This window comes from Phasianus colchicus, chromosome 9 (assembly GCF_987193195.1).
Source record: "Phasianus colchicus chromosome 9, bPhaCol1.hap1.1, whole genome shotgun sequence".
Lineage (NCBI taxonomy): Eukaryota > Metazoa > Chordata > Aves > Galliformes > Phasianidae > Phasianus > Phasianus colchicus.
This window is the reverse complement of record NC_143444.1, coordinates 24,876,969-24,896,301: the sequence shown is the minus strand read 5'-3', so window position 1 is coordinate 24,896,301 and position 19,333 is coordinate 24,876,969. Positions and strand designations below refer to the sequence as shown.

The 19,333-nt window shown below is 41.4% G+C and overlaps 1 protein-coding gene across 3 annotated transcripts in view; it reads left to right on the top strand.

The window, feature by feature from the left end:
- The window catches only part of TRABD2B (TraB domain containing 2B), a 258,160-nt gene that overhangs the window by 128,666 nt on the left and 110,161 nt on the right, over positions 1-19,333 (top strand). For all 3 annotated transcript variants that reach the window (XM_031602107.2, XM_090146636.1, XM_090146637.1), the window contains exon 3: positions 8,842-8,988. In XM_031602107.2, coding sequence (XP_031457967.1) covers positions 8,842-8,988 — 147 coding nt within the window. The remainder of the gene's footprint in view (positions 1-8,841; positions 8,989-19,333) is intronic.

The following is a 19,333-nucleotide window of genomic DNA, read 5'->3' as shown; positions in this document are numbered from 1 at the left end:
AAGGTCTCTTTCTTTCCCTGGCTAATTGGAGATGAATGATCTTGATGCAACTTGGTATTTCCAAGGCGAGAGTCCTATAGTCTTCAGCACAGCTATAGTTCTGTATGGTGAGCTCTGGAGCTCAGCTCTCCCTGGGCCATAAAGGCAGAGCATGTGGATCTGATGCTCCGTCTTCATACTCCAGTGCCATCTTGCTCTTGCACGGAGCCCGGTGGCTGCCCTTGAGCTGGGAAGGGAAAATTTGTTCATCGTTTCCCCCATGTAATACCTGCAAGGTCATTTTGTGCTTGCTTGAAGCCTAGAAAGCCAACATAGCTGTGCCTCAAACTATTTGTCCATGGCCAGAGGTACCATCTGCCCTACTGGAAAGCATGCCTGCTGCTGAAGGGCCATGATTTACTCTCTGTCATGTTGGTGTATATTGAAATTGGCATCTATTCATGCTGATACCCAGGGCTGGGAGCTAGAAATCTAAGTTGTGGATCGCTATGTCCTCTTCAGCTCTTCTTGCTGCAGGAGCAGCAGTCTGGAAAGGGCTGTGCTGGCATTGCAAGGTGTTAAACTGGGATGGCTGAAGGAGTTAATCTGCTGCCTCACTGTAATATAATAGAAAGAAAAACATGCCTGTAGGACTAGTCCATTTTACTATGTAGCTTCAGCTGGTAATTAAAAAGAAGCAGTTGAAAATTAAGCAGTAATATGAATAAAACCCCAAATTAAATATACCCAGGACGGTCTGGATTTTCAATGGGTGGATACATAGCATATCATTAAACCAGGCTTTTATAAAAAACATCTCAGGCTTGGATGCCTGTAACCAGGAGGAGCTTCCCAAAGCTTTACCCTTTTCCACGAGGGTGCCCCTTTGCTGTAGTCCCTTGTCACCAGGGCACGAGCCACCCCGCAGGGTGCATGTTTCCACATTCCTTCTGTTACAGAGCAGACAAAAAAGCAAAATTGAAACCACAGAAGAGACCGCTAAAAGTCTTATTGGTGACTCAAGAGCACAAATGTGGTTTCAGGTTCTTGGGAAAGGTTTCATTTGCCTCTTTTGAAAGCAATGGTCCTGGAAGTGGAGACAATGTGCCCATTTAAGGTGGAGGAAAATGATCATGGGCAGTGCCCTTTGGGTCCTGGGCATCCTGCCAGGCATCGATGTTAGGAATATGAGTGCTGAGCAAAGTAGCAGACTGAGCTGGGCAACTGATGTGACTCAGTTATTTAGGAGCACGGCAATGGCTTCAGCTTGACTAAAGGAGGAGCAGGGGGGTGGGAGGGAAAAAATGAGAGTGAAAGAGGCAGATTTCTAAATGGTGAGAAGTCACTGTCTGAAGAAGACTCACGCTCTGCTCACCTCATTTCTTACATTCTTTTCCAAAGTACTTGTTACCAGACACTTGGAAGTGTTGGGCTTATCTGGAATGACTGCTTTTACTTGAATGATTTCTTAATTTATTTGCTGAATTTTCTGTGTGGTGATGGACCAAAGCAGAGGGTAATGCTACCCAGTTGCTATTCTCTGGTAGAGCTGATTGAGAAAAAGAACGAGTTATTCTGGTGCCTAAGGCACTAATGAAAGTCTGTGGTGCCCCATGATGAAGCCTCCATGTTACTCTTTGTACATAAGCATTTATTTTCTCTACACTGTGCATGTAGTACACTCGAAGCACAGTGGCATTTAGATTGCAGAATAATAGCTATATTCTTAATGGCTCAAAAGAGTGTTCTGATGTGATGCAGAGGGCATCAGACTGAGCATCTCTGAACATACTTTATGTCTCTTGGTGATGGAATCACATTTATGTTGACAACATTGGTTTTGCATTTAGACCATTACTAGCTTGGTGTCAAGCTGAATTAATGGCAAAAAAGATGGTGCCAGTGTTGTGGTGAGCACATTCAGAGTGCATCCTTCCACTTCAGTGTCATGGTCCACAAAGCAGAAAATACTGGAAATTCCAAATCAGAGCTATTTTTCCTTTCCTTTCTTCTAAATGAAGAGAAACTTTGAGTACTTTTAGAAATAACTCAGTTCAATATGTTTAGAAGAAAAGGTTTCAGATCTTATCCTTCATGCCTGTGCTACAACTGCTTTTGACATATTTAAGACCTTGTTTTGGGATGTTTTGGCCTAATTAAGGTGTGGTATGTGTAGTATATGTAATGTGAATTATATGGTGTTTCTGAAGTTCTATCTAGACAGGAATTAACTTAGGTTAGAGTTTTATTCCATTGTCTTTATTTTTTGTCTTTGCGGCCTTGTACACCTGAAGACTTGTATCTAAGAGTCCTGCTGAAACAAAACATATGTGTGGTAGTTTGGTGTGGTCAGCTATAGAATAAAAGAGAGCTGCTGTCAACCAGATGAGTCCTCCCTGGGCTATGGTGATGGTTTGTTGAAGTCATAGCACTGAAGAAATGGGGGTCTCATGCCCATTGCAGTACCTTCTGTCTAGATATTGTTTTGGTGGTTTTGTTTGTGAGTTTTTATGCCTTGATTCAATGAAACACAAAGAAAATACCAAATATAGATTTGGACTTTGGTGCTTGCTAGGTTTCTAATGGGTGTTTCGTATGAAGAGAAAAGTCGGGGGGTTGAAGCTAGCACTGAGCTCCCAGAAGTCAACTTAAATACTTCATCAACATCTGTGGGTGCATGGGGCTGGAGCCCTTATCTCCTCGTGGTATTCCCAGCTCCAAAAAAAACCATCTTAGTCTTAAACAAATAGGCTGTCCCAAGAAGCTGGAGGAACTCAAAGGCAGGCTGGATGGGGCCTTGGGCAAGCCTGATCTGGTGGGGGGCACCCAGCCCACGGCACAGATAGGACTGGATGAGCTTTAAGACCCCTTCCAATGCAACCATTCTATGGTTGTGTGGTTAGTGTCAGGGCTGTGAGTTATTAATACAAATGCTCTGCACCAGGTCGAGCCTCCATGTCACCGGTAGGATTTGTCGTGGTTAGGGGTTTCTCCAAACACCTTGGTCAGATTCAAACTGTTTTATTAAACTGGTTAATTGGTAATTTGAAAGGGAGAGAAAAAGCAAAGTCCTTAGGTCTCCCTGGTCAGTGCCAAGCCGCAGACGCTTAACTACTCCTGCCTTTCAGAAGCAATAACTGCAGGCTTGGGGAACATATGGAACCAACTAGCTGAAAGACTTTTATGAGGAGCTTTAACAGGGGGCACGGGTTTTCTGAGCAGAAATTCCAGTGGATGAGTTAATAGTTTCACTTTCCTTAGCTGTCCCTTTATAGAAACAACAACAGCAAAGTAAGGTGCGTTCCACCAGTGGCCCCGGCAGCACAATGTGCCGATGCATCCAGGATTTCTCTTGGACACTGAGGGAGTCCTTTATAGTTCCTCCAGGACCTGTTTTTTCGGAGCTATTTCCTGATGCTGACCTCATTAGGTGAGTTTCACAGCTCACTAATTCCTAGCAACAGTGCAAAAGATTCAAGGAAAGGGGAAACCCGTCTTCTGGAAACCAGTGGAACTGAACAGATTTGGGCAAACACTTTTATTGCTTTTCATTAATCTGGAAAATCAGGGACTTGGGTTTTTCAGTTTTTCTTTTTTTTTTTTTTTTTTCCTCTTTGTTTTTCCCTCCAGGCCATTATTTTGACCTGAAACAGTATATTTGATTTTCTATTTGAGTACAGAGAATGATAACAACAGAACAAGAATCCCTGAAGAACAGTACACCTCAGTACTTACGATGTGGTTTGTTGTGAGCTGAGCAGGAGAGCGGGCACTTCTTTTCTTGAGTCATAATATGGATGCTGATGGGATAATACTCACCCAAAAGCTTCCAGTAATGCTTATTTAGTATTTGCATTGTGTTGGCACTTGTCCAGAAGAGAAGGCAAAAGAAAACAATAGTTCCCTGCCCAAGAGATGACATCACACTATGAAACTTCAGGACTTGTTTTTGCGGTATTGTTATTAATCATGGTTCTATGCAGGGGTCATCCTGTAACTCCAGCTACTGGAGTCATGTGAATGCTATGCTTATGGTTCAGCCTTAGTAAGTTTAGGACTGGAAAGTGATTTCTCTGTCAAGGCTATCAAATTTTTCTGTACGGTAAAGTTTGGTGTGAGAATTTTTGCAGTTTCCTTTGCTTCTCAAATCTCAATAGCAAACCCACCAGAAGAACGTTGATCTCTTTCTTTTCAGTCTAACACAATTTTTGTCCCTTCCATTGTAAGTTCCGAATTTTCTCTTTTATTAGCAAAACAGTTCCTAAGGAAGTTAGCAAAACACTTTTTTATAATACTTTACAGTGGTTTCTTAGATGCCCACATGAAGCTGTTTCTCCGTTGTGGCACTGTTTGGGACTACAGTCAGAATACTGAAGATGTGGTCCTGGGAACCTTTCCACTTGGTTAGAAATCCATAGTATTGCCTTCTAGATGAGGTGATAGGCACAGAGCTGAGCTGTCATCAGTGCTGGGAGAACTACAGGAGTTTAATAAACGAAATGGATTTCTGACAAAGCATGTGTGCATTTTACTTGGAAAGCTATAACAGGATAATCAACTGAAGTCAATTCACTCACATATGCAGAAGTATTAAAAATATAGAGCTGAATGGACACAGCTGCCTCTATGTCCACAAGCTGATGTTCAGTGATGGTCATGGGAAAGAATCCATACATTGTGATGGTTTGTGAGAGTACCTTGGAATAAGAGGAATTTCTATCTTGCTTTGCTCCCAAAACAAAATACAATGAAGAACGAGATCTGTGACAGAACTCCTCAAGTGTTCCTAAGGCCAGCTGCACATCAACTCACTTCTCCTCAATGTCTGGAAAGATGGCAGTGCTTTCTTTAGACCTGTTTCTGTGGACTCGATCCACAAACCACATCTCATTGATATGTCACATAAAATCAGATTAACTTCTCCTTTGTTCCAACTAATGCCATGGCTTTGGGAAAATGAAGCTCAAAATGTCCCATGTCAATCTACAGTGTTATGCATGTAGTTATAAACATTTTTAAGCAATGCCAGCCCCCTTTGGTTGGGACCCTTGAGACCTCATACAGGTTTTGTCTGCTCATTTTATTTGAGCAGTTTAGAGGTTTTCTAATCTTTTGTCTTTTGAAGTTGAAAATAAGTGGTTTGTGCATTTCAGTTGATTTAAACGTGAGATAGACTTTTGCTGCCATTACTTTCTATTAGTATTTGACTCCTGACTAATCCAGATGTGTGGAGGGAAGTAAATACTGTTTGTAGCGTCAGGGTAATCAGTAAAGTCCTTTGCTAGGCTCTTCGTTAGGCTTGTTTGGTCTCTCAGGCCTGCAGTGAGTGTGCACATGGATGGCAAAGGCTGGTCTCTGCAGATCTGGCTGCGACTGGAGTGCCCAGGATGACCATGGCCAAAGATCAAAGGTTGACAGAATCATAGAATGGCTTGGGTTGCAAGGGACCTTAATGGTCATCTACTTCCTCGGCTGAAGCAATGCAGCAGCACAAGGGCTGGGTGATGGAGAGAGCAGTTGGCATAAATTTAAGAAATTGAGCAGTTATGTTCACTAAGCAACTAAAGTTGAGGATTCTGAAGATCTCCTCCTTCCTGGGAATATCTTGAGTAAAGGTCACCAGTAAGACAGAGCTTTCCTCCTGTATCAGCCTTGTCTCTGACCTTCCCATGGAAGAAATAGCCAGGTCCAGGACCCTCTTCCATGTGATGACAGTAGTGCAAACGTGCTGCTAAAAGATCAGCCCAGTGGTTCCTGGTGCTGTGTGGGGTTGGTGGTATCTGCTCTCTTAGGCAATAAAGCAGGACAGTAAGGTTTAAAGTTTGCCATAAGGGCTGGTGTCTCCAAACACGCATAAAATCTGTATTGGTTTGCTGCTTTGCACAGGAGGATGACACCACATGGGTAGAAAAGCTGCTTCTTATCAGGATGAAAACCCTCTTCTGTTGTCCATGTTCAATTGGTTGCAAACTGGGGCCAGAGACAACCGTGCAAAACTGGCCTTCAGAGCACACAGCTGTCAGGACCGTAAATTGCATGAATAAAATGCACTTTCCCAGCACCAAGCTCATAACTTCCCATCACTTCCCAGAACAAATACTGTCTGCTGTATTTATTAGGTGGGGCTGTGCATAGGCAGTCGCTTTCAGTGTGTTTATTTGGAAGCCCTCAGTTGTGCGGTAATCTCAGGCACCTCTGGGAGATTTAGCTCAGATAGAGGTTTGGGCTGGAGGTCACGGGGTGACTGATATTAAGATAGGGAGCAGGAAAGGAAACAGCATTGTTTTTGTGGCATTATCTGAACAGTAAGGAAAAATAAATGCAGCTTTTAAGATGGCTTTAACCTGACTTTGGAGGAAATGGCCTACAAATCCAGCAAGCAGGCGGCTGCTGCAAGACCTTGCCTCTCCTTATGCGTGTTTTGAGCCACTCAACCCAAAAGCATGATGTCTGAGGCTTGCTTAAGCAACACTTCTCTAGAAATCTTCTCAAGTGGCTGAAGTTTTGCTTGAGCTTATGCAAATACTTGGGTTTCTAATTTTAGCTCCTGTCCCAGAATACAATCTCTGGAATTGCTTTTTTGGGTAGTAGCTTGGAGGCAGAAATTGGCTTCCCTATGGGGTCAGCTGGGTGCCAGGGCTCAGCTGGCAGCATTTCTAGGTCCTCTTACAGCACAGGGGCAGAGAGCAGGAACACGACCATCCTGAGACAGGCACCAACAGTAATAAATCTGGTGCTCATGCACTGGGATCCTGCTGCAAGCTCCGATAAACTCCTCTGCCATGTGATGTCTTTGGTTTTTTAAAACAAGCGAGTACACACTGTGGCCCTTTCTGCAACCAAGTCTTATTTTCAAGGGGCATGCAGGCAGTTTTCTTGAAGACCCCTAACCCTCTGCGAATATGACTGAAATCAGCTAATAGGTTCCAAATTTATTAGGAGGAAGCATAGAGCATGAATGTGGAAGACTGGTTTCCTCAGGAAGCTGAAGTAACCAAAAAAAAAAAAAAAAAAAAGCATTCAGAATGAAGTAAGGATTTGTTTGTTGCCTCCTTAATATTTTACTGTAAAACACTCTGTCTTATCTGTCTTATCCTCAAGGTTTTTCTGCCTGTTTGTATATATATGTGTGTGTGTATGTGCATTTCTGAGTATAAAATTCCAGCAACATCCACTGTTTAAAAAAACAAAACTGAGAAGGATTTTACTAAAAGCATTTTGGGAAAAGCTCTGCTCTCGGTTTTCCTGTCAAAGTTTTTCTAAGCTTTTATTTTTATTAGTCAAAATGTTTAGAATCCCCAGGAAATCCTGGGATGAACTGTTTCCTCTTTGAGCTGTAGCCCTTAGGGGAAAAAAAAGAGAACGCTCAGATCCTTCAAAGGTTAGAAATTTTTAAACTGTATTTTTTGCAGATTTTTTAAATTACAGGAAAACTAAGTTAGGAAGATGCTTAGCTTTATGCTACGGTCCTGGGAAAGATAGATCTCTTTGTAGAAAAGCCTGATGAGACCCTTAGATCTGAGCGAGGAAATCTCTTAGGCTTGGATTTTAAGAGGCAACCAGTTGTGGGGTGGAGGCGCAGCAGGTTCATTTGAAAGACCATCCTTATATTTTTAAAAAGTAAATTAAAAAGGAAAATTTTCTTTCCCTCAACCAGAACCTGTGTGTTAGTGAATATCTAACAACTTTGTATTTCTTATTCCTTTAAATTTATTTTTCTCCCAAATCTTATTTGCTATACACCTGAGGTTTTACAGCAGTAAATTCAGTTGACAATTTCCCTTCCTTCAGATCAATTCCAGTGGAAACTGCGTTTGTAAACAAATAAGGACTTCCAAGTTGCAAAGACATTGGTACATCATTAATTTTAAACTCCTTTGGGATTTAATGCTTAAAGTCAGTTCAGTTACTTAAAGTTAGGCATGTGAGTAAGAATATCTAGCAGAGACTGCAGCTGTGGCTGGACCAGCTGGAGCTCAGCATGTGTTGCTTACCCAAAAGTTGAGATGATAACTTGGGATGGAGAGGGCACTTGTTATAAATGTGAGAAGCTTTCATCATCATCAAGGACGTTTGGGAGGTACAGAAATGTAAATAGTAAAGAGTGATTCTGTTTTCTCTGTGCAAGTGTGTCCAGGTGGACAATAGGTTGACCATAAGCCATCAGTGGGCTAGAAGGCCAATGGTATCCTGGGGTGCATTAAAAAGAATGTGGCCAACACGTCAACAGAAGTTCTCCATTACTCTGCCCTGGTGAGGCCTCATAAGGAGTACTGTGTCTACTAACAGAGTCACAATTCAATATCTCTGTTTTGCAGAAGGGTAGGTGAAGAGGAAAGACTAGGGGAGGGAGACTGACAGTGAATTGCCTCCTGTTTCTGGTTTTAAAGCATGCAGAATGTCCCCCTAATACACCAGTGACTTCCTAAGTTTGGAAGATTATGATTTTTATTGAAAATCTTCTGATTTTGTTTGGGCTTTGGATTTAAGATAGCTGTCAGGAAATAGTCAAAGGAAATACAAGCTTCCTAATTTTAATTCCAGCGTCTTCCAGGCAGCCAAGTTGTCTGCACAGATATCCTGAAAGCTCTCAGACTGTTTCCTCTGCAGGAGCAGTGTTGTGAAGTTAGACCTTATGAGGAATAACGAGGGTGAAATAGTAAGGACTTCTACTAGAGAAGGTTAGAATTCCCTTCCAGTTGGAAATATCTGACGATCAGCCCTTATTGCTGTGGGCCAGGATGAGTCAATAAACTTCGTATGCGTGTGAGTTTTTTGAGTCATTTGGCCTTTTACACTTTGCTTCTTTGATACCTAATATCATTAACTTCTCTTCTCTTCTTCTTGTTTGCATTTCTACAGGTGCTGTTTGCACTAAACCAAACTCTGCTCCAGCATGAAAGTCTCCGAGCAGGCAGTTTGCAGGCCCCGTACACCACTGAAGATCTCATCAAACATTATAATTGTGGAGACCTGAATGCTGTTATATTCAATCATGACACTTCCCAGGTAAGCAGAAACGTTGTGTACGAGCCAGCTAGCTGAGAACAAATCATCTATTTTAAAAGAGATGGTATTTTCTCTTACAAAGACAGGAAGTGTTCTCTTACCAAAGTTCCTGATCTAAAATTTCTACACTAGATATAGTGACCTGTACTCATTAAAATGCTTGGCATCTGTTTCTACCAGGTAATCACATACACAGTTTCCCCCAGCACTGCATCCTACAGGTCTCATATGACAAAAAAGGGTGTAATTTAGCTGATGAATAGAGGCACAGAGAGGTTAAGAGCTCGGCGTAAGGCCTGTCAGGTGCCTATAGCACAGGAGAAAGTAAAACTCCTGTCTCACAGTCATCACTTTCTACCGCATCTCCTTTTTCCTCTTCCTTTTGATGTCTCATGTTATCTTCTCCACATGTGTCTCATCTGCATAGTGAAAGTTTGGGGTTGGGGTTGGGCCCTAGGTATTGCTTCGGTTCTGAGGAAGTGACTGACTGGAAAACTTTCCTAGGAATGTGCCTTAAAAAAAAGTTAATTGTGGACATTTGTGGGACTGTTGAATGTGGTCTCCTCATTAAGGGGGAAAAAAAATCTTTGTAATATTCGAGCTTATGTTTGAAGAGGAAGTGAACCTTATGTAAATACTCTGTAAAGTAAATAACTTCTCAAACATGTCATAATTCAATAATTTTGTATGTGTCTCAGACAGCCCTTCTGTCTCTGTTTATCTTAGTTATCCAATGCTATTAAAGACTCAATGGAGCAGAAATCTGCTTTCCAGACCAGTTTGATAGTTCATGGCAAACTTGGAGATTCTCATTTGATATATAGGTTCCTCTTTCTTCTTCCCCATTAATTCTTTGGAAACTTGGTCTATGGATACCGTCTCTTACCTCATCTTTTTATTTGATAAATGTTCACAGATTCCTTTCTCAGATGCAGTGACTTTTTTTGAAGGGGACCTTTATATACTTTGCCAGCCTCAATATCTTGTATGTTTTGCCAATGAAAGTCCATTAAATCATGATAGTGGCTTACCATTAAGACACAGAAACCAAGAATAACCTCAAGAGGGGACTGAGATCAGGTGAGCAGAGATCTTTGGGGCTTCTTACCTTGCTGTTGTTATCCTGAGTTGCACAGGGCTCTGTGGGTCACTAATTTCTCAGATAAAGAATTGAGAAAGCAAGGATGGCCCCAGTCTGCAAGGTAGCCACTCTCCACAACGTGGGTGTATTGTACAGGCCTTGTATGCTGCTTATAGAAGTTCTAGGTAGAAATATTAAATACTTCCATTTCAGCTTTTCCAAGCAATCTGTCACAGAACTAACCTCAACATCAGCTTGGACAGTCGGAAGTTCTTAAACTGTAAAAAATGGTTATATCTCCTCCTCTTTTTCCATATCTGGCTACAGTTCTCAAATTGTAGGAAGAGTGGTTAATGGTAATGAATGGGATCGAATCTCTTCACTCTTGTAGTCCAGTAGAGTGAAACAATGCTTTGGCATAACTAAGCAGGACATAAAAGGTGTTATTAACAGAGCAGTACCAAAACAGATGTTTGTGTAGCAACAGAGCTGCCAGAGCTGCTCTTCCTGGGCAGTTTTGCACTGAAAAGCAAAGGGAGAAACCAACTTTGTTAAGAATATGTCTCTAAAGATGTGGCGTGTGAGCTGAAAAACGTAGAGAGCACAAAACTTTAGAGGATCCTAGAGATCTTACTTGCAGGTAAGCACACAAGATAAACACAAAGTGACCTTACAGAAGTAATTATCCTGAGGTGTGGTGATGTACTTGTCATGGACACAAATAAACAAATGCTAGTTGTAAAATCAAGAAGACAGTCCTGACATCTGAATGTTCTGTCATCTTTTAATGGCTATCAAACGGTGTAATTTTGCCAGCTTTCTTCTGTGCCTATGTCTCTGAGGCAGGTTACTGCTGTTCACACTGATTGCACTGACTCACAGACATCTGTGATTTGTTGACACAATGTCCTATAACAGACCTGTGTTTCAGACTTGAGATGCTGTAAAAGCTTTTTTATTCCTGCAAATTCTTGAATCAGTGTAGGTTTAAAAACAGTGTTAAAGAAGAAAGAAGCCAACAACCAATGAGAGTTCAAGCAATAGCATTAGTCATGGGCTCAGAGTGCACACAGTTGATAGAGATTATAACACTTAGAGGCCATGGAAAATTAAAATCCCTATATGTATACTAGTCCCTCCAGAACTCTAAATGGTGTGGAGTATATTCCTCTTATGGGCTGTTGCTCTTAATTCAAGTAAAGAGGTTTTTTGTTTGCTAGTGTTTTTATAAACCAGCTTTATATCATTTATTTTTAATTGCAAGCAGTACAAAATAGAAAATTAAAGCCCAAGATAGACTCTCTATTCAGTTAACGTTTGCCAGTGGTACTTCCAGAGTTTATTCTGTGTGTTTTTTATAAGGATGGTGTCTCTGCCATGGGGAGTCTATTTGGTTATCAAATTTGATTAGCTTGGCTTAAATATTAAATGTGAAGCAGCACCCATGGGATCTTTCTCGTGAACAACTAAATCTAAGCAGAGAGATTTATCACCGACTGTGAGAGTATTATATTCCTCATCAGGTAACAAAAAATGATAATCCTACAACTGCAGGAAAATTCTGAATATCACAGTGCAGAATAAAGGGCAGCCTGTCTGTTAGTTGCCTCATTTGGGAGCCATTGGTTTAAGTAACTGGAATGTGGAAATGCAGCTGGAAAATTCCAACATCACACCAGGGACATTTAAAGGGACAAAGGTATATGTGTAGAAACTTCCTTAATTCCTGTACCATGAATCTTGGGAGATGGAGTATCATCAGTAGCTGGCTGCAAGAAGCTGAGATGGCTTTGCAGCAGAACTCATCTTGGAGCAGGAAGAAGGAACAGAAATAGAAATACTAATGCTGTTGGCTTTCTGTGTTATGGATGACCTTCTTGAGCCTCTTCAACATCATTGAGGGAGCTCTTGGAAAAACTTTGATTTCCCAGCATTGATCTCGACAACTTCTGTGGCATTTAAGAGGAGAGGGCAGTCTGTGCCTGTACAGGGTGCAGAAGGGACAGTGCCAGGAGGAAAAGTGTGAGAAAAGGGCATTTCATAGAACAAATCAGGAGCTTAGGCACCAGAGCAGAGGACAGCTCCAGTCCCGGAGCAATCAACACCAATGACATATAAGCACTAAACCATTCCTTCTTGGTTTCAGTGTTGAGGTTCTTTTTATTTTTTATTCTTTTTAAATTTTAATTAAGAACAGTGAAAGCAGGAAACACCTCTGCTTTCCTTTGGTTATATAACATTCCTCATTCCTTTCTCTTTCTTTTTCTTTCTTTCTTTTTTTTTTTTTTTCTTTTACATTTTGCTTCCAAGCACCATTTTTCTGAACATATAAATCCTTATTCAAACTTAATAAAATTTTAAGAGGCTGTGTTTATTCAGTTAGACTATGACCTAAAGTGGTATACAAAGCATCTCTCCTGCTTGGACAGCCTTCTGCAAACGCACGATTCTCTTGTGACTTGTTCAATCAAGAGTCTTAGGCTGGAGTTTCTGGGCAGAAAGTCAACAAGATGCTGAAAAGAAAATGTTCTTTAAGTTAAAGATAGAATAGGTTTATGTTGTTTTTTTCTTCAAACTTTTTCCACCACCGAAATCATACTTTCTCTGCTTTTGAAAAATGTACGCTACAAGCAAAGAGGCATTGGATTAGATCAGCAGCTCTAACTTATGTATTATCAGAAGTTCTTACAAAGGAATTAAGGTCAGTAGGTCCAGATACATTAAAATGCAAAAGACATTTTATATATATATCTATATATATCTATATATATATCTGTTAGTGCAAAATTAGAAAATGATCTACCTCCAGAGAACACTTTTTCTTACCTAAGATAGTTTTAAAAAATCCCTAATAACATGAAGCCATGGTGAGTGAGAATTTCTCTTTTATTTGTTCCCTAAATCTGATGTTGAGGTCTTCATTTAAATAGGTTGAACTGATATATGTAGGGTTTGGGAGTATCTTGTACCCTTACTTCCTGTGATGGGTTTTCAGATGTTCAAATTTTTAAGGACAATTCTGTGCATCAGGATTCATCTTTGCCAGCATGGAATTTGCTGTTCCTTTGTTTCTTTGTATTCCTTTGTGCCCTTTCTATAATGATGTATGACATTTTTCATTTGTTTTTCTTTTTTCCTTTAACCCTACCCAAAAACTATACCTGTGATCTCCAGCTCTTGTTTTTCAGCCATAATTTTGACCCAAGGATTCATGATTAAATAGCTTTTGGGTAGCAGATTTTGCCTTTTGAAATACGCAGTGTGATCCTGATGACACAGCATTAGAGATCCGTACACTAACAGCATGTCAGTGGTCAGCTTCCCTACACTAATGAAGAAAAGGTTCAGCTCATCACTTCACAATACGTTTGCTGTTTATAAACAGGTTGTGTTTTATACCCCTTTAAAAATGTTATCATTCTGCGTTTAAACCTGTCCTTTCAGATTTAAGAGTTCTGATAATTCTAATTGTATCATTAATTTGCCCCATTCTCATTTTGGATAAAATATGACTGGATTTCTGGCTCACTTCTCAAATCAATGAGAACTATCTGTGGAATGCCCCAGCTTCAATATATGCAGAAACACACAGCTGAAACCATTAGGTAGAGTGTTGAATGATAAGCAGACCTAATTTGTTCAAGGAATGGAGTTTTATCTACAGCAGAGGAAGATAAATCCTTAAACTGAAGGTACAGCTATTGTAACACAACGCTTTGGAAGCACCTTATCATTTTCAGCTGTAACAAAGTGCAGACAAACTGGCACAGCCTCTCGTCCTTCCAGGGAAAGTGATTACAGGCTTTCCAGAAAAGCAAATGCAAGGTTGTCCCAGGCACAGAGTGAGCTGCTCTCGAGGGTTTCGGGGTCCCAGCAAGCCATCAGTAGCACTTCCATGCCTCTATGTTATTATTAAAATGCATGGCAGGCCCAATGATCCCCTGGTGTCTGATGACATGTTCAGAGCTGCTTGTGCCCCAGCGTGAGCCTCTCACCTCCTGGGTGCTTCTGGAGAGATGTTGTTTTCCCAGAGTTCAGAAGAGCTCCTGATCAGCTGTGGTAGGGTCACACATTCTTTCCTGTGCACCTGAGTCACAGCTTTGTGAGTTTTTGGAAGTTAAAAAACAAAACAAAACCACAAGGGCAGATAAAATTTTTGGAGTTTAATTTTCATATTATGTCAGAACAAGATTCCAGATTGGAGCAATATTATAGTTTGGCTTACGTGTTTTACAAAATTGGTTACAGACCCAGATTGAGAAAGTCTACTTGTTGATGACAGTGCTGAGGAAATCTCTGCAGAGATGATTTTTTTTTTTTTTTTGAGAGTAATCTGGAATGCTTCCAGATAATTTTCCTGATACAGGTTTTGAAAATAGGTTCTTGCTTGTAAATTTTCATTGTGTGCCTGCTTTTAGCGTTGTCTTGACTTGGAAGTTCCTTCTTTCTGCTTTCCAATTTCTATGGAGAAGGTGATGGGAGAGAGGGGGGAACGTAGGAGAAAGATTGGAGCAAGACATTTAGAAGCAAAGGTTTTTCTTTTGAAGGCTTAGATAAGAAACATACAGAAAATTACTGATTTATATGAAAAAATATTTGAGGATTGTTGACCAACTGTTTTTATTAGTAAGGGAATAAACTATAAAAGAGAATGAAACAGTGGTTGGGGAAAACATTTGGAGTTCAAGGTAGTACCATGCTGCTTTCTCTGCACTGCTGTATGTTTGCTATAAAGCATTTACTATCCCTTCTTTTCAAAGTGCTGGCTTATGAAGTGTTTCTTGGAAAGACTTGTTCAGGAGAAATGAGAAAGACTTGTTGGTTTTTTGAACAATATCTTGTGAGTTGTATATAGAAAATGCTGCTTCTCCCTTTGTGTTTTATCTAGAGGATATTTTTGTTCCCTCATTAAGACAAAGAGGGAAAACAAAAGGGTCAGCAATTTGATTGTCCTTGTTGACCTGACAGCACTGGCATTCATTGGTGTCCTGAAAGTTGATGGTTTGAGGCACTCCTTGACACAACATTTCTTGCTCTGATACTATTAATGCACAACTGAATAGGAAACACTCTCGAGTAAATCTGTTTTTGTTCTCTGATGGTGACTGTAAACCTAACAGCAGGTGGCAAGCTTCATGTAAGCTTTCAGGTTTTCATTGTCACCTGGCTGAACCAGAAGCTCATGGAAGAGCCCTGATAGTTGGTTGGGAGGACACCCAGGGCTGAGTTTGTATCCACTACTGACCAGCTGTTCTCCCACTTTGCAGCAGAAAACTAAATGAAAAATACCTTTGGTAAAGAATTTCAGAGCTTTGAAAAAACAATTCCCCCAAACAAAAACCCTCTGTCCCTTTTTTTTTTTTTTTTTTTTTTTTTTTTACTTTATTGCCCTGCTTTGCCTTTTGATCAGTATCTTTGCTTGGGTGTCATGGCAATATAATAGGTGATGGTTTTAGTGTCAGAACAGGAAAAAAAAATTCTTTGTTAAAGGAAACAAAGCATTTGGAAGGGAAATAGAAAAACTTGAACTTTTCCATATGTTTGCAAGCTCATGAAAGCTGGCCTCAAAAAGAAATCCCAATGTTAAATTGAGCTTTTAACTCAGGCAGGAGTTATCAATGTGTAGTTAAGATTTAGGCTCCTCACTGAAACCAAAACCTGTATTTGCATACACTGCAGGCCTGTCATCCTCATTCAATTAATGAACAGGTCCCTGTAATCTGGTCCTAAATATACACTGCATAGTTGGGTGAAGTTTGCAGAAAGGGGGCCAGGATCACTGTTCTGACTGTGTTTTGCTAAGGCTTCTTTAATCAAAACATTCATTCAGATAGAGAGGCCAGCTGCATATTTTGGCATCGCTACCAAGGGGAGCAGGGACAGGGTTGGGGTGGGGAAGGAAGCCTTGGGGGAGGGGCTGGTGGTATGCTATTAGTTCTATTTACTTATTTATTCTTCTCAAGTGCTTGGGAAGCAACTATTTAGCTGGTTTGGGAAAATAAATAGAAAACATACAGGGAGGTCATGACTTCTCAGGGATTTTTTTAATAAGAATAGAAGTATCACCACCCCAAGCTGTTTGTGAGATGCACAAGCATCTCTGTGGCTATTCTCCCTTCCCCTGCCCCCTATTTTTCCCCTTCTTTTTCATTTTCTCATTTTTTCCCTTTCTTTCTTTATTTCACTTATTTCCTTCCCCCCCCCCCCCCCCTTATTTCATTTTTTTCCTATTTTCTCTTCTTTCTTTTTTTTTCTTTCCTCTTCTGTTCTTTTTTTTCTTTCTATTTTCTTTGAAATGTGCTTTCCTTCCACCCAGATGCCCCAAAGCAGCCCGTGGGGCCAGGCAGGGCACATGCCTGCCCTTAGGCCAGATGCCACCTGGGAGAACAGCAGGTGCAGCAGGAGTTGGGGCTCATGGCTGTAGGGATGTGGGTGTCCAGGGTTTCATGAGTTGCAGCTGACCCTACAAGCCTACAGTCATGCCAGCAATGACTCCTGAAGTATTTATTTCACCTACAGATTTTATTTTTTTAAATATTACATGCTATTTTTAAAGAGTTCACTAACTTGCAGGCTATTTTCTTCCTCTCAGTCTTTTTCTATTTGTAATTTTCCTCTGTTAATAGATTTAGATGCTCCATTGGCTCGTGGAGCTGAGCTAGCTAATTTGAAACTCCAAGGACTTTATTTTTACACTCAAATAGTCTTTCCATCCTAAGAGGTACCCGACATAGCTTGTAATCAGGTAGGCCAACTACAGAATGCTTGCCAGCAATGAACTGCCATGCAACTGCAGCAGCCAGGCAACTGGTGCAGTGCAGCCCTGCAAGAATAGGGCTTAGGAAGGACTGAGCAGAAATGCTGATGAAAAGTGCACAAATTTGTCCAAGTAGTAATGAATCTGAGCCAGAACATAATTAGGGTTTGTGGAGCCCTCTCCGTTCAGCTGCAGGACCACACTTTCTGCTGAGGGAGAGGTTGCAGTCCCTTCTCCTCACAGTTTCTCAGTTCTGTTTCCTTCTTTAGGAGGTCTGGGACACTACAGGCTCTCTCCAAGCCAATGGGTGTGATGGAAAATCCATTCCTGTAGTGGAAATGCTGAGCTAGACCAAACCTCAGAATAGTTCCTGAGTGGTTCCTGGAGCACAGGCAGCAGGAGGGTGGGGAGATGTGGGTGGGAGATGTGTGACTGCTCTTTGACCTGTTCTCAGTACTTCCAAGCCGCTCTCTGCCTGCAGAGTTGTCATTTGAGAACTTCTTGGCATTCTGCACAATGGATAACAATAAAATGGGACGCACATTGGGAATGTAGTGGCTAGTTTGGTGTTGGAATATGCTTCTGAAAAAAAAAACCACCACATTTCAGCAGCACAAAGTCCATAAAATGACATACCTATGCTAGCTTCATCCTCCAAAAAGTGCAGGAAGTGCATATAATGTGTTCTTAACACTCATCATAGTAGATGTTTGCACTGGGAAAGGACATGTAGGACTTATCATGAAAATCTAAGTCTAATCATGCTCCTAATACATGACTTCAAATTTTGATGCTTAATAAAAAGAAATTGTCACCTAAAAGCAGCAGGAATTGAAGGATGGGCTAATAGCAACTTGCACGATTTTGCAGAGCTCCCTCCTGGCTTCCGTCCCACAGAATAAGCTCAGAGTGCATCTTCTGGGCAATTGCCATCTTTGGGCTAAATCACGTTGACCAAACACCCACTCCTTTCCTTGACCCTGAAGGTCTCCACTGGGATGGAAACTCGGAGGTGCTGCAGGAAACCAGCCCAACCAGCAGCAGTGGTTGTCATTCCACGTCCTCCTCATGGCAATGTTTATCCTTGCAGCCCATTCACTTAGCAGTATTTGAATTCTTTGCGTCAGAGGCTGCAGTAAGTGGATACTGCTCTCCCAGATGCCAGAAGGGTTCATAAATCAAAGAGGAACAGGTGTCTTCCGAATATACAGAAGTATATTTTGCAGCCTTGCAATAAAAACCACAATGCCCTGTCAAGGCTGGTTAACAGGCAGGTATCCTCCCTTCATAAACGGGTGATAACTGGAGCTCAGATGTCAGCCTCTGACCCAACAAGTGCTGGTGTGAATTTAGGGCTGTTGCATTTGTCAGAAGGTTTTGGGATGCTGCTTTGGCTCTCTGGAAGCCCACATAAGCGGTGCTGTCAGCTCATGAGATTCTTATCTCGTGCACTGCTCTCTAGACCATAGAAAAGTTCCTGGCCTGCGTGGTACAGGGGAAATCCTCCAAAGCGTGGCCCCTTCCTTGTCTTCTGGTCTCTGCCCACATAAAGCTCATAAACTGGGCAGCTAATAAGATAACATATAATAAATATCACACAAAAAATATTGCATTTGGTGTAATGAGTGGAGATAAGGATTACTAGCATGGAAGTTGTGTCCTGCCAGGGAAGGACGGATGAGTTTTGTGTAGAACCTGAGAAGCTGATGGACAAGTCTCTGCCTTCCCAAAATCTCCTCCTATGATTTCAAGCATGTTTCCTCATATTTCCTCTATTTATCTGGAGAGAGAGGGGGACACAAGGCATTATTATTAAGTGATTTTCCTGCAAGGACTAGGCACGGTATTGCATGTGTGGCTTTCTGGAGCTTTAATGTTGCACCTGACATGAGGCTAGAAAGCCCTAAGCTATTAGCTCCCTGGATATAGGGAGTGAGGGGTTTCAGGAGCAGATGACTGACCAAGACAGAGGAAGATAGTGTCGGGAACGGTTTTAGGAGAGTAAATGTTTGCTAATGATGTGGCTCAGAGAAATGAAGGTTACATATCAGGCTTTGGTGTCTGGGGTACTACTGGTGCCTAACTGCAAAAGTGGAAAATCCCAGACACCAAAGTCCTGCGCTGTGTGATGGGCTGCATGGACATATGAGCCATCCCCATATCAGCATCTCTGTATGCTTGAAACCATTCTGCTCCCACACGGGGCTGCTGAAATCTCTATTTTCCATGGCGGGAGTTGGCTGCCCATCTCCCTGCCTGAGCTTCCTCCTGTCCATCTTCCTCAGAATTGAGTAAGAAGACCTTTGCCCACACAGGTAATGTTAGCCATTTATTTTGATATCAGTGATACTGATGTTCTGATGACACGGTGCCATTATTTAACCACATTCCAGGAATAGGCTGGGATCACAGGAAAAGAATGAGGCTAAAAAAGGTTATTGGAGGAGTGGGAAATGGTCTGAAATGTAATATATAGTGGTAGGAACAGTGGCACTGTGATTCCATAC